Source organism: Emydura macquarii, unplaced genomic scaffold, assembly GCF_026122565.2.
Source record: "Emydura macquarii macquarii isolate MOO-44397 ecotype Brisbane River unplaced genomic scaffold, CSIRO-AGI_Emac_v2 contig_1253, whole genome shotgun sequence".
In the NCBI taxonomy this organism is placed as follows: Eukaryota; Metazoa; Chordata; order Testudines; family Chelidae; genus Emydura; species Emydura macquarii.
The window spans coordinates 75920918-75937340 of NW_027131390.1; the positions used below are offsets into that span (position 1 = coordinate 75920918).

At 44.5% G+C, this 16423-nt stretch overlaps 1 protein-coding gene across 1 annotated transcript in view; it reads right to left on the bottom strand.

The window, feature by feature from the left end:
* Window positions 1-16423, bottom strand: part of MYO3B (myosin IIIB) — a 307358-nt gene that overhangs the window by 182143 nt on the left and 108792 nt on the right. Inside the window, exon 11 of the mRNA XM_067549868.1 lies at window positions 3081-3236. Within this exon, the coding sequence (XP_067405969.1) occupies window positions 3081-3236 (156 nt within the window). The remainder of the gene's footprint in view (window positions 1-3080; window positions 3237-16423) is intronic.

Sequence of the window (16423 nt, forward strand, 5' to 3'; positions counted from 1 at the left end):
ATGCCTCCCTCATGCTAGGTGCTGTACAAACACATATAAATATACAATATATAAATATAAATATATAAATATACAATATATTATTATTCTGTGTCTAGCAGGTGGACCCCAAACCAAAACCCACCATTCCAAAACAAACTCCTGCAAACTCAACTTGTATTTCATTATAGATGGTTGAGTTTGACACTTCCAATTATAAGACCCTGTTGTCAGTTGCTTATATCTTTGTGAAATTTTAACCATTTGGGCTGAAATTTTCCATGCCGGGTGTCTTCCTCAGCTTGAATTTCTTTGGAAAATTTCAGCCAACTGTTTCTGAAAACAAGAATAATGAAAAACATGTTGTTTTGCTATGTTAAAAAATTCTTGAAACCTTTTCTTTGAAATGCTCTAGCTCTTCTATGCTTTGGAGCAGAACTTGAAATTTGGCAGCAGCATGGCCTGTATGTCATGAATGTACCTTTTGCCATTCCCATGAAAATCCACCCACAATTTGCCAAGTTATAAGCCTTTGAATAGGTGCAGTTCACATGTCCTCAGTAGAGATTTATTTGATTTTAACAGCTAAAATCTGACTTTGCGACCTTAATTATGTTTTTAATGTAGTTTCTCTGTGTATAATATTAATAATTGTGTTGGGAAAATGTGACTGATATGCAGAGGAAAAAATGATTGCCATACTGTGCTGAGAAATCTTCTTCACAATACTCAGCAGAAGTAATACTTCATTTAATAAGAAACTGACAAACATGGAATCATAGCAATGTTAAGCTGGAAGAGACCTTGAGAGGTCATCTAGTTAATCATCCCCCCCCCCCCACACACACACACACACACAGCCGAGGCAGGACCAACTATGTGTATCCAGACCATCTCTGACAGGTATTTGATGGGGATTCCACAACGTCCCATGGAAACTTATTCCAGTGCTTAGCTATCCTTATAATTAGAAAGTTTTTCCCCAATATCTACTCATGCTGCAGATTAAGCCAATTATATACTAAGTGGTCTGTGGGTTCATGATTTCTGAAAATTTCCACTTGCTATTTCCTGTATCTAAGGCTTATATTGTGCTTTCACAGACCCTGTGTTGTGGTGGCACTGCCCCAGTAATAGCACAAGGAAGGAATTATGCCCCAAAACAGATAGGATTCCTTCTTAGCTCTTCTTTGTTTGGGGTGGAGATAATAATCAGCTACTGGTCTTGATAGTAGCAGATTGCTACCCTCTCTGCAGCTGAGCTGCTCTGGCCATAGCATGTGAAGGGGACAGAGACAAGGCTCCATCCATTCAACGTGAGTGGGTGAGTGGGCAGTGCACGCTTACTTCTGTATGTTTGGACCCACAGCCATGGTTCTATGCTGGCAAGCCAAACTATTTCTGATGTTAGTGAAGATCAGCCTAAAGATGGCAATACATTCTGTATATAATGTAATTGGAAAGGATCGGATTGTAAATTCTTTGGAGAAGGAACCATGTCTTCTTACAGGTTTATACAGCATCTACTGCAGTGGGGCTGCTGTCATGCTTGGGACTCTGGATGCTACTTAATCATAATGGAGAAGAACTGATTGAACGTGGAGCAGAGTATCTATGACAGTAGCACAACATGCACAGAGATAGGTTATGATAGTCAAACACAAGGTCACACTGGGAGCTCTGGGAGACACAATCATTCCCCCCAGCTAACAGGCATGTAGGGGGAATTCACATGCTGCATCCAACTTTTGGGTGTTGCAGCCTGCATTCTACAGTACTCGCAGCTAGCTCTGTGCAGTGGCATGGAGAAAGGAGTGTGGCCATGGCCCTGACTCCTCCTCACCTCCTTTGTAGAGAGTAGAGACTTTGTAGAGACTGATGCTCTTGGGGTGCAAAGAGGAAACAGCCTTTGAGCTCCTCCAAACACTGGAAGGACACTAGTGTGTCTAGATGTTCTGCATGACACATAACTGGGGTGCGGAAACTCCTTATGACTTCTCCCCACCACCCCATATTCATGTTATACCCAGAGGCAATTTGGTCCAGAGGGGAGATAAAACAGAAACTGTTCTGGTGTGAGCCTGATGCATTTAGCCCCTTGTGCTAGAAGAGGGATTCCCCAGTAGAAAAATAGGGAAGACATGTTCACCTTGAAACTGCACCTCTAGCTATTCCAGTAGTTTAACTTGTACATGTGCATTTAGGCTTTTCCTTTTTAATCAGCAGATTCTTACAGTATATAAATATATACATTTTTATGAGTTATGAATCATGACATTTAATTTTCTTCATCAACATTAGTAGGTATTTTTTTATAATAATGGGCCAGAGCTAATCTAGTACTAGACAAATTTTATATTACAAAATGATTGCTGAGCACAGGAAGGTGTGTTCATTTGCATTTAAATTCACTTTCAAAACAGTGAAATCCTGCCACCCTCTGGACAGTAACCAAACAAAGAGACATTTCTTGCAGTCAGCCTCAAAGGCTGGAAAAAAGGACCATTGGCTAATGATGAACATTCATTGCTTTTTTTAATCACATTTTTTAAATTAAGTATTAGGCTGACTAAAAAATAATAGTTGTTATTAAACCACAGACAAAACAATCGTTTTAAGTATTAAAGGGCCTCCCCTCACTAGTAATAGCTAACCAAGCTGCAGCCAACTTTAAAATCTTCAATTCTTAATCTTTCCTGATAATTACTTTACTGTTAATGTTTATGCTTTCAGGTTTGCTACCAAAACACAACAGAATTTCTATCCACGCAGTGTAAAAGGTTTATTTGCTGATCAATAAAAATTCTTATATTAGCAGTATTAGTGATAAATCCACTAAATGAATATATACAATAACAAAGTCAAATAGGAGAGAGAAAGACAGAGTGGCATTCATGTTATGGTTGAACAAAATTAGTTATAAAGGTATGAGTGAGAAACTTGTTTCTCCATTTGTACGGCATGCAGCACTTAATACAAATAAAACTCCTAATGCATGTAGGTGATCATTTGAGGTAATAATTTTCTGCAAATTAAACATTGTAAATTGTGTTTCCAGGTCTAGTCAGAGGAAAGCTACAGAATAGTGCAATGCACAGTACCTTATTTTGGCTACAAAGCCTAACTGTTCTTGTGCTTGGATGAGATCAGCCAGCTGTTTTTGCAGAGACATATCCTTACCATGGGCTTGCCTAATAAATGGATGCTCTAAAAGGTGAGTGACTGAAGGACGCTTTTCAAAATCCTTAATAAGACACCTGCAGAAACAGAGCAATAGCATTACACATACAGTATATGCTGTTTGTTACAAAATCGTTTAATTTGACCTGAACATTAAACTGTTGGCTTATTGTCTGGCAGTTCCTATCACAGAGACCAGATTACTTTTTCTACTTATGGGTGTTATTGATTATATGAGAGGGCCACATTCACTTTAGTATAAATCTGTATATTAGTATAAATCTGGAATAACATTACTTAACTCAATGAAGTTACTTCACATTTGTACTGGTGTAACAGAGCAGAATTTGGATCAGTCAACATATGTCAATCTTTTAAAAAGAGTAAATAATATAAAGTACAGGTATGCAACATCATTGTAGTCTTGTTTTGTAGTATCCATTCAAAATAGTGTTCATCTGAGAACAAGGAGCGAAATCCTGTAGTAATTCATTTCCTACATATTCTCCAATAGGACTTCAGGATTTAGTCCAATGAAATAAAAGAGTAAGTAAACTCTGGTCAGAACAATTTCATGCCAAGATTTTAATAAACTAAGAATGTTTTCAATGGGCTATCACATACTGTGGTGATGCGTGTAGGTATAAGAACCTAGACAGGTAAATTAGCAAACCTACTTAATATAGATTAGACTAGACACAAGTGACTCAGACTTAAATGCTAATCAGGATGTGCAAGTTCAATCGCTGGCAGATCAGGTGATCTCATAATGAGCAAACAGACAGAGCTTATTAAATTAACATGGAATAATGTTTAACTAGTAAATATCATAGAGTACAGTCAACCATCTAAAATCTAGGAAGCCATGATTAGAAGTATAATTCAGTGCAAGAACGGTAAAGCTGGAATAATATGACCCAAATAAAGAAATGTGTTTAAAGGATCAAATTTTTTCCAAAAGTGTCCTTTAATTTCTTTATGTATCAGTTGGTTCAATTTTATTTAGTTCAGTAATTATACCATGATTGTAATATAATGATCATTTGAGAATCAACAAAAGAAAAACTATAATATAGTATATATGGCAATCCTAGCATATATCTATTGCCGTTTCACTGAACTCCTAGTGGACTCCGGTCCAAGATGAGTTAGTCTGAATAAATGCTTTAAAATTAGCATGTTTTTACACTTCATATTTTAGAAGCTTTAAAATTAACATGTTTTTACACTTCATATCTACTGATATTTCATGAAGCAATTACACCAATTATACATTTAAAGAAGACTTTTCTTTACATAGGAAAATTTGACAAGCAGAGGATACCATTTTACACAAAAAGTGCAATGAAGCTGTCATACCTTTTACAGCACTCAATACTCTATCAATAGCAATCTGCAGACTTTAAATTATATCTAAAATATTATATATTTTAGTTGATTAGAAAATGACAAAATGTACTAGTGAATTATTAAAGTTCAGCCTCACCTTGAATATTTTCTAGAACATTAAAGCTTGGTTCCCAGAATAATCCTGCAACATCAGTCTTTCAAAATAACTTTAATAATTTTGGTTCATCAGGAACATTTTCACAGCCCCTTCTCATTGACCATCCTCTAGTCCAGAAAAGACAGTCTGTAAAATTTTACAATTGATCAGAAGAGTTTTGCTGTCTGTTAGAACTGGAGCTTCCTGATAGAAAAACTAAACCAACAGAACCTACATTATATCTCCATTCCTCTGACTGCAGAGCTATAAATACTACTCCTGCCCCTCCATGAAAAGAAATCAATCATTTGGCTTTTACAGGTTCTGAGTCCTTTTTGTTTTGTTTTAGGGATTTTTAATTTGTTTGTTTCTTTTCCATGATTTATAAAAGTGAATGCACTCACATATAAAATTTTGGGCATGTCAATCTCCATTTAAATGTATACCCTTCTTTTTAGAGAGAGAGAAAGTGAGTGTAAAAGGAGAGCTAATATTATAAACAAAAATGAGAGAAAACACACAAAACTATCAAGCATTCAAATCATGTATTCTTTATTTACTAGAACTAGCGATTTACTTTATTTCAAATGTCTATCATGAGACATTAATACTGAAAAGTTTATATTGAATTCATTTGAGGCTTACCACCCTAACAGTAATATATCACAGCGGAAAAGTCAAAAATATTATTTTGATATTATTGACAATACCAGGTGCAAAGACAACATTCCAATTTTTTTTTTTAAGACAAAACAAGGTTACTTACCATTCCAATATAGGTGTGTGCGTGCCCCGTGCACAGATTCCCAGAACTTTTTTCCCTTTGGCAAGCCCCGTAGGGTCGGCTCAGGCGCCCCCTGGAGTACCGCACTCATGCTGCTGTACATAGGGTGCCTCCGACAGTCCCTTCTTTCTCCGACTCCAACAGTGGGGACGGAGGGTGGGTGTGGAATGGATATGAGCAGCACATCTCGAAGAACAACAGTTACTGGTAAGTAACCTTGTTTTCTCTCTTCGAGTGATTGCTCATATCCATTCCAATATAGGTGATTAAATAGCCATACCTTGGAGGTGGGTAGGAGTCAGCAATGAGCCGCTGTTGCCAGCACGGCCCTGCCGAAGCCCGCGTCCTCTCTCGTCTGCTGCACGATGGCGTAGTGGGACGTGAAGGTGTGGACCAATGACCAGGTTGCCGTTCTGCAGATGTCCTGCAGGGGCACTCGTTCCAGGAAGGCCGTGGACAAGGCCTGGGCTCTGGTTGAGTGCGCTGTTATGGTTCCTGGGAGCGGCACCTTCGCCCGCTGGTAGCAGGTCCTGATGCAGGTGGTGATCCAGGTGGAGATGCGCTGGGTGGAGACAGGTGAGCCCTTCATCCGGTCCGCCACTGCCACGAACAGCTGTGTTGACTTCCGGAATGGCCTGGTCCACTCAATGTAGAAGGCCAAGGCTCGTCTGACGTCCAGCGAATGCCATCTCTGCTTATCCTCCGAACCGTGTGGTTTAGGAAAGAACACGGGGAGGAAGATATCCTGGTTATAGTGAAACTGGGACACCACCTTAGGCAGGAACACTGGGTGGGGTCTCAGTCGGACCTTATCTTTATAGAAAACCATGTAGGGGGGCTCTGAGGTCAATGCTCTTATCTCGGAGACCCTCCTAGCCGATGTAATGGCCACCAGGAAGGCTACCTTCCAGGAGAGGACAAGCAGCGGGCATGTAGTCATGGCTCGAAGGGGCGTCCTGTCAATATGGCGAGGACCAGGTTCAGATCCCAGGGAGGCACCGGGTCACAGGCCTGCGGGTATAGCCTCTCCACCCCTTTGAGGAACCTGACTGACATGGGGTGGGAGAATAAAGACCGCCCTTCCATCGGCTCATGGAAGGCCGAAATGGCCACCAGGTGCACCTTCAGGGAGGCCAGTGCAAGACCCTGGAGAGCTTCGGACGGAGGAGATACTCCAAAATCACCTGTATGGGAGAACAGCTCGGTGGGATACCACGGGACTCCGCCCAACAGGTAAAACGCTTCCACTTGGCCCGGTACACCACTTGAGTGGAAGGTTTTCTACTGCTCAGCAGAACCTGCTGGACCTGTATGGAGAAGGCTCTCTCTCCCTCCGTCAGCCATGGAGTCTCCATGCCGTCAGGTGAAGGGAGTCCAGGTCCGGGTGCAGCAGGCAACCCTGGTCCTGCGAGAGCAGGTTGTAGCACCTCGGGAGCTGAACCAATGCTGTCTCGGCCATGCTGGGGCAATCAATATGATGTCCGATCTGTCCCTCTTGATCTTCAAGAGGACTTTGGGCAGCAGCGGAATGGGGGGAAATGCATACATGAGGGTCCCCGTCCAGTCTAGAAGGAACGCATTGGAGAGGGAGCCCGGCTCGCGACCTTGGAGCGAGCAGAACCTCGGGCACTTCCTGTTCCAGGATGATGTGAACAGGTCGAGTTGGGGAATCCCCCACTTTCAGAAAATTGAAGTCACCATCTCCGGGTGCAGTGACCAGTCATGGTGGGGTAAGAACGACCTGCTGAGGTGATCCGCCTCGTCGTTCCTCATCCCCGGGAGGTAAGAGGCAGATATGTGAAAGTTGTGCCTGACGGCAAAGTCCCAAAGTTGAATCGCTTCCTGGCAAAGAGCCGAGGAGCATGCTCCCCCCTGCCTGTTCATATAGAACATGGCTGCTGTGTTGTCCATGAGGACCTGTACCATCCTGTCCCTCAGGAATCTGAGGAAGACCTTGCAGGCCAAGCGGACTGCCCTGAGCTCCCTGACATTGATGTGAAGACACCTCTCCTGAGCTGACCAGAGCCCCTGGGTGCTGAGGTCGCTGCTGATGTGGGCCCCCCATCCCACACCTGAGGCGTCTGTAATCAGGGTTACTGAAGGAGCCAAGTCTCTGAAGGGGATGCCCCTCAGAACCTCTCCCCGGTTCCCTCCACCAATCCAGGGAGGACACTACCTGGGTGGGGACAGTGACTACCCTGTTCAGCGAATGTCTGGCTGGCATATATACCGAGGCCAACCATGCCTGTAGAGGCCTGAGCTTGAGGTGAGCCAGCCTCACCACATAAGTACAGGCTGCCATGTGTCCCAACAGCTGGAAGCAATGCCTGGCTGTCATCGTGGGGGACCTGTGGAGATCGGCAATTTTGGCAGCCATCGCCTCGAAGCGAGGCCGTGGGAGGAAGGCTTTGGCCTGGGTGGCATCCAGGGTGGCCCCGATGAATTCTATGCACTGCACCAGGGTGAACGTGGACTTCTGCTTGTTGATGAGCAGCCCCAGTATGGTGCATGTCGCGCAGGTGAGTTCTAGGCTGTTCCTCACATGGGCCCTGGACCTGCCCCGGATCATCCAGTCGTCCAGGTATGGGAAGTTCTGGACCCCCTTGTGGCAGAGGTGGGCCGCCACCACCATCATACACTTTGTAAAGACCCTGGGGGCTGATGAGAGGCCAAAGGGCAGGGCCGAGAACTGGTAGTGGCAGCCAGCTACCATGAACCTGAGGAACCTTCTGTGACCGGGGAGGATAATAACATGGAAATACGCATCTTTGAGGTCAAGGGCAGCATACCAGTCCCCTGGATCTAGAGCGGGAATGATGGAGGCTAGGGAAACCATGTGGAACCTGATGCATCTGATAAACCTGTTCAGATGGCAGAGGTCTAATATTGGTCGCAGGCCCCCCTTGGCCTTGGGGATGAGGAAGAATCGTGAGTAAAATCCCCTTCCCCTTTCTGTGGAGGAACCTCTTCCAAAGCTCCGAGCAGGAGGAGGAAGTTGACGTCCTGTATGAGGAGTTGCTCGTGAGAGGGGTCCCTGAAGAGGGATGGGGTAGGGAGAGAATCTGGGGGGTAGGCCGTAAGCTGAAGGGCATAGCCCCTGAGGACTACCCTGAGGACCCAGCGGTCCGTGGTGATGGTTTCCCATTCGGCGTAGTATGGCCGGAGCCTGTGGGCAAAGGGCCGGGAGAGATCCAGGGGGAAAGGAGTAGTGCCACCCTCGTGCACACCGTCAAAACCTTTTATTATTGTTGTTGCCCTTGCTCGGGCCTTGCTGGGGCTCCGCCAAAGACCCAGGGCGGTCGCGGCGGTTGGGCACCCTGAACTGGTCCTGACCCCTCCTAGGCTGAGCAGGTCTGGGGGGTGGCCTGGGTGGAGGTTGAGGCTGCCTCTGGGCCTGAGGCCGAGACTGATATCTCAAGGCCTGAGGTGTGTAGAACCCCAGGGACTTTAGAGTAGCCCGAGAGTCCTTCAGGGCATGAAGCTTCTGGTCAGTTTTGTCGGAGAAGAGGCCAGTGCCATCAAATGGAAGATCTTGTATGGCTTGCTGGACCTCTTGAGACAACCCTGAGGACTGGAGCCAGGAGCAGCGGTGTATGGCCATGGCCAAAGCCATAGCCCTGCTGGCGGTATCTGCCGCATCACTGGCCGACTGTAAGGCCGCGTTTGCCACTGCCGCGCCTTCCTGGGTCACAGTGGCAAAGTCCGTGGCCTGGTCTGGGGGCAACACCGATGCAAACCTCTGCAGCGAGGACCACAGGTTGAGGTTGTACCTCCCAAAGAGCGCCTGGTGGTTCGCGACCCTCAGCTGCAGGGCTTCAGTAGAGTAGACCTTTCGGCCAAAAAGGTCTAAGTTCTTACTGTCCTTGTCTTTTGGGATGTTGCCCTGGCCGCCCTGGTGATCCCGCTGGTTAGCGGCCTCCACCACCAGTGTCCCTGGGGCAGGGTGGGTGTATAAAAAGTCATTTACATTCGGCGCCCTTGGAGGTGGGGGCCACCGAAGACGGGGTTTGCCAGAGGGCGTTGGCAAGTTTCATGACCCTCTCATGCACGGGGAGGGCGACTCGTGATGGCCCTGCCGACCCCGATACCCCAAAGAGGGGGTCCTCCTCCTCTGAATTCTCCCTGAGCTCCATGTTGAGGTTGCTCGCCATCCTCTTGAGGAGGTCCTGGTGAGCACGGAAATCAAATACGGGAGTCTTATGGTCCCTGGAGGCCGCATTGTCAGGGGAGGAGGAAGAGGACTGCGGAAGGGGCCCCGTGGAGGGACCTTCCTCGGGGTCCAAACCCTCGTCAGAGGGGTGGCCCTGGTCTGGTTGGCTCAGAGTGGATAGAGGTGGTCCCGTGGCCCATCTGGGTACCCCATGGCCCCCAGTACGGCCACTGCCAGGGCCCTTGGGGCCATGTCAGTGCAGGCATGGGTGCCTGCTGGGTCACCTCTTGATGGTGGCCCCATGACCCGGAGCCGCTGGATCGATGTTTGTGGCTCCTGGGTGGAGAGTGGCCCCGAGATGACGAGGACGATTGATGGTGCCGACGTTTACAGTACCATCAGAGGCACGAACTGCTGGAGGAGCTGGACGTCGATCACCTCCTCCGCCTTGACCTCTTTCGACGACGCTTCCCACCTCAGGACTGGAGCAGCGTTGCCTTGCGCATTTGTTTCTTGACCACCCTCGGTGCCACGGTGTCGAGGAGCTCGACGATTCAGAGTCAGAGCTAGAAGGGGAGCCCGCACTCTTGACCCTCCTTGACCAGGGGCACCCAGCGCGGGTTTTCCCTGAGACACCAGTCCCTGCGCCCTCGGCCAAGGTGTCAACGGTCCCTGCAGGGGCGCTACCCCACCCCTAGGAGTCAGGGGAGGCTCCCTGCGAGGAGATGCCGGTGCCGGAGTCCTCTCCACGGCACGTGGCTGGGGCATCTCCTGGGTCACCCCCTGCTGTACCGGTCGCAGAGGGGAGTCCATGTGGACGGCCTCGGGCCACTTCTTTTTCTTCGGCACAGACGACTTTCTGGGTCCGCGGCTTGAAGGCCCTACAAAGGCATCGGAGGCAGCGATCATGAGGGTCACTCATGGGAAAAGCCTTAGCACATAGAGTGCAGGCTTTAAAGCCGGTGGAGCCTGTCATGGCTCAACTGTGAGCCCCTAAGGGCAACTATCTAACTCACTATAAACTAATAACTATTAACAACCACTTAACGAACAATGAACTAGAATGCTAAAGGGTGCTACTTGCAACAACAAGAGGCAATGTTCCAGCAACCGTCACAGGTGGAAAGAAGGAACTGAGGGCCCGCAGGGTCGGAGGCGCCCTATGTACCGCGGCATGAGTGCGGTACTTCAGGGGGTGCCTGAGCCGACCCTACGGGGCTTGCTAAGGGGAAAAAAGTTCCGGGAATCTGTGCACGGGGCGCGCACACACCTATATTGGAATGGATATGAACAATCACTCGAAGAGAGAATAATAAATTAAGGGTTAGAATGAAATCTGCACAAGAAAAGGGATGGCTAAAGTGCCGTTAAAAGCACTAATGGCATGAAAGCTTTTTTCCTTACTGAATTGCAGACACTAGGACACTAGTCTGGAGAAACTCTACTAACTAGGCCTAGTGCCTCTGATTGCTGATCTTACATGTAGGGATGGCCCAGGGCTGAAATATCCAACTGTCCATGGTACTGCATGTAGTATATTATAAAATTACCTATACTACACAGTGATTTTGTCACAGTAACACTGATAAATGTCACAGAAATATAGTAACAAATAGTTAGAAATTAGAGGCACTGTTTTGTTCTCCCATTTTTAATGCAATTAAAAAGCACAATGAGCCAATATTAATTGTGACCAAATGCTTAACACAATTGGTATTAACAACAAGAAGGACAGAACACAAGCCAGAATAGAGAAAGACCAGGTTAAAGAATATTTAGATAAGTTAGATTTATTCAAGTTGGCAGGGCATGACAAAATTCATCTGACGGTATTTAAGAAACTAGCTGAAGCAATCTTGGAACTATTAGCGATTATCCTTGTGAACTCATGGAGGACAGGTGAGGTCCCAGAAGGCTGGAGAAAGGCAAATATAGTCCTATCTTTAAAAGGGGAGCATAGGAAACCCAGAGAATTTCTAGTCATCCTAAATTCGATACCTGGGAAAATAATGGAACAAATTATTTAACGATCAATTTGTAAGCACTTAGAGAATAATGTGATAAGTAAAAGCCTACACGGATTTGTCAAGAACAAATCATGCTAGACCAACCTAATTTCCTTCTCTGGTAGGGTAACTGGCTTAGTGAATATGGGGAAAGCATTAGATGTGATATGTCTTGATTTAAGTAAGGCTTTTGACACAGTCCCACATGACATCCTCAAAGCAAACTATGGAAATGTGGTCTAGATGAAATTATTATAAGGCGAGTGCACAAATGGTTGAAAAACCATACTCAAAGTGTAACCTTCAATGATTCACAATCAAACTGGGAGTACATATTTAGTGGGATCCTGCAGGGGGTCTATCCTACTATTCAACATTTTCATTAACGACTTGTTTCAGAGGGGTAGCTATGTTAGTCTGTATACAGCAAAAACAACAAGAGTCCTGTAGCACTTAAAAGACTAACAAATTTAATTTCTGCAGCCATAAGCTTTCATGGGCTGCAACCCACTTTGTCAGATGCACGAAATAGAACTCAGATAGGGGGTATATATATATATATACATCCAAGGGTAAGGAACAACAACGGGGAGGTTAGGTCTTAGCAAAGTCCATTCACTTAGAGTAGATGAGGCCTATTCACAACCATTGATTAGAAGGTGAGAATGTGTGAACAGTGACAATTACTTCTTGTAATGAGATAACCATTCCAAGTCCCTATTCAGACCCAGTTTGATTGTGTCAAGTTTGCATATGAATTCCAGCTCTGCAGTTTCTCACTGAAGTCTGTTTTTGAATTTTTTTTTGTAGAAGTATAGCAACTTTCAAGTCAGCTACTGAGTGTCCTGGAAGATTGAAGTGCTCTCCGACTGGTTTATGGATGTTACCATTTTTTATGTCTGATTTGTGTCCATTTATTCTTTTGCGTAGTGACAGTCCGGTTTGGCCAATGTACATGTCATAGGGGCATTGCTGGCACATGATGGCATATATTACATTAGTAAATGTGCAGGTGAATGAGCTCCTTATGGTGTGGCTGATGTGGTTAGGATCTGTGATGGTGTCACTAGAGTCGATGTGCCAGCAGAATAAATGTCCTTGTCCTGGAGGAAAAGGGGAAGTTGCTTAGTAAGAAGACATTGAATTGTTCTTCACTATCTTGCACCACCTATGTGGGGTATGGACTTCTTTCACAGATGTTGCTGCATATGATCCTTGGAGATTGTTGAGCTTCAGCTTGCTCGATAGGCCCAAACTCTGCCAGGGACTGCAAGGTGATCTCAATATCTTGGTTTCTACCCCAGCAAGTTCAGCTCAAATTCAATTGACTTTTTTTTCTTTTTTTTTCAAAACTGGATGAGAGCTCTTGGCATCAATCAGAGCTCTGGTCTCTTTGGGTTATGCAGGATGGGTTACTTAGGTGACTCGCAAGATGCGGAAATTTCCATACATCGGTTGGCCACATAGCTTTAATTGGTGTTTTTGTACCATTACTCTCATTGGCAGAGTCAGCAGCAAATAGCCCATTGCTAGAATCTCCTCTATTTTGAACTAGAAATACTATATATTCTGGGATGTATTCACATGCTGTGCTTCTGTGCACTGCCACTCAAATTACAGTTGTTGCTAATGCTGTACTGAACATGTGCTACATATTCCTTGTTTCTAAAACAACACTTCTTGGGCCTTTAACTGTGTGTGCAATGGAAGAGGAAGTGACAGGCTGCCAGTGTCTCTACAGGTGTTCAATAATGTAGTTGCTTCCCAAGCTGACAGCTGGCACTGGCACTACCCTTTTCTTCAGAAGAGGTTTATTTAATGTACAGTACCCAAGTCTACCTCAGCTGACCAGAGCAGCAGGCGAAGCTGCTGGGGTGACTGTATGTTCCTCTGCTTGACAAGCCTGAAAAAGCATGTGACAGCAGAACCAAAACTAGAAGCCAAGGTCATTAATTTCCTCACTAGGGAATTACCTCTTCTTAGTGAGATAAAATTTACATGAAGCTAAGCATTGTTACAGGTCAGAAGCAATAGGTTCCACTGAGCTGCACTCTCAGAAAAAATGTATGTGGAAAAATAAAGAGCAAAGATTTCACAAGTACAGTAGTTCCTTACCTAACTAGTGGACATATACTAGTATGGATACTAGTCAGTGTTTGAGACTGATATGCTATGCTTCACCTCTCTGCCTTAGTCCCCAATCCTGCACAGGGATCTTTATGAGCAGACCTTTAAGCCTGTATGGATCTGACTGCAGACGATGGATTTAATGCTGGACATTTACACTGGTCTCTGTTGTGTTGTTACTGCCCTCCTTCCATTCAATTGCGTGTGTTCCAACTCACAATGGAACCTGGACTACCCAAACTCCATAAGTTCACAGAACTTATTTTCAGGCAAGGAAACTATATTCAAATATTCATGAGGGATTGAAATCCTAGGGGAAAATCTAGCAAAATCAGGAAAATATTAAGCAAAAGCAGGAACACATGCCTTTGAAAAACAGATACATTTACATTGAAAAGATGGACATCTAGAGAAGGCCTAGCACCACTTTCTTGGTTAAAATCCTGGGCTTTATAACCTACAGCAGAAGTCCTGTATCCTCTCATACTGCTCTCACGGGTTGGTTCTGCCAGCATTCTCACAAGCTACTTCCCAAAATGTTTTTCTTTTTAATGTTTTTAAAAGACAGTAGCTGAGAGGCAGCTATGGGTCAGCTATAGCGTTGTCCGTCTTCTTGTCAAGAACAAATCAAAATGTGTGCTGCGTTATCAAAAAGATATTTAAAAATTCATGTCACTAAGGAAACTGGCCTCTGAAGTAAGAAAAGATTCCAAATAAAAAATTTTCGGATGTCCATTTGAATACTCATCTAAGACCAATTTGGACAGTTAGTCTAAGTAACGCGATCAGTCCAACATCAACTGTATGGTAACTACAACTAAAAACACCAACCCTACTGCACCTGCAAATTAATGTAATTTGTTTGGCACATGGAATTTATTAATGAAAATCCAAGCTGTAGGACTCCTACTCTCATTGTACAAATTGGCTAGAAAATCCATTACAAGATGTGTGCCACATAAGATATACTAAAATTATGTTCAAATTTGGCCTGTGTAACTATAAAATAAAAAGAGAGGTAAGTAAGCAGCAGTTGAAAAGGAAACAAATACTGTACATGTTGGCCTTGATGAAAGTCAATCCATTACCTAATTTGAAATTCTAGTATCTTCCATCATGCTTTCTTCGCTGAAAATTAATTCTCAGAATTCATTAGTGTCACTACATTAAACATAGGTTGCAGCCATTTGCTGTAGTCTCACAGCCAGGCTCCTAAGCACCATTTCCATTCTGCCACAATTACAGGCAAAGATGAAGCATTTATTAGCAGGGAACAAGAACAGACAGCCACACACAGGCCTCTCTGAGACAGCCTCTAAAAATTCACTGGCTGCTTGCACTTGGATGATAACATTGTTGGAATCGCTATGTCTCAACAATGTAAACTGCCATTTTGTAACTAGCAGATCAGATGACTGAAAGGGGGAACTATTTATCAGCAGTCAAGAACAAATATTTACTAATGAATAAATGGAATGAAATAGATTTTATAAGAGCACTAATAGTGGTCTGAATATTTTGTAAGCACGGAAAGAAAAAACAATTACTAATGCTACTCATTATTCCAGCCAAAGCTGATTAGACTAGCATTAGTGTTTCTTTTTGAAATTCTTTTTTTTTTTTTACCAGAGTGATTAAAACCTCCTTAGCAACAAATTTGTTCTTTAAAAAAAAATGTATTTAGTGAACAGATCCAGCTCTTATGCTATATTGTTAGGCATAGTATATTTTATTTGCAGCATTTGATGGACAAAACAATATACCTCCACTAATATTTTAATCCCAAAATGCTATGTTTTTACATGCACAAAAAACAGAATGATTTTTATTTAGATTAAGTGGCCAAAATAAAAACAAAAGTAAGGTTTCCATGAGAGATCACAGAGTATCTTTGTGTCTTCTATAGCAGGTACATCAGAAAAAAAAATTGTAACTGTATCTGCAGCAGAGAGAAGAGATCTCCTGTGAGAAGGTGCAGTGCATATACAGCAAGTCATAACAGATACACATTATAGCAGTGTCACTGCTATGGATCTGTCTACCCAGACATTTATACTGTGTACATAAATGTGGTGTCCAAGTGCCTGGGGATAGGCAACCATGTCCAGCTGTGACAAGAAACTGCCCCAAATTCACACAGCTCCTTTCTTAGGATTCAAAAAGTGCACTTACTGGATCCAGTCAGAACGGCAGGTAGAAGGGTCATAATGCTGTGAGAAAGGCTGGTGTCCCAGCCTAATTTGCAAACTAACATGACTTAGATAGTTTTTCACTCAAAGTTTGAATTCCTTCTTGCTAGAACTCCAACTGAGGGGAAGGCGGGCGGGTGTGGAATGGACATGATCAACACATCTCGAAGAACAACAGTTACAGGTAAGTAACCGTTCTTTAAGTGCTTGCTCATGTACATTCCCAGCTTAGGAGACTCACCAGCAGTGCCTCCGGAGGCGGGCAGGAATTCATGGACGTGACACTTGAAGCACTGCTCTACTGAAGCCAGCATCCTCCCGAGCTTGCTGTGTTAAGGAAAAGTAGGATGCAAAGGTATGTACCGATGGACCAGGTAGCAGCCCTGCAGATGTCTTGGATGGGGACATGAGCTTGGAAGGCTGCAGATGATGCTGGCACTCTCATTGAGAGGGCTGTCAAGGGCCCCAGAGGCATGACTTCAACCTGCTCATAACATGTTTGGATGCAGGCCGTAATCCATT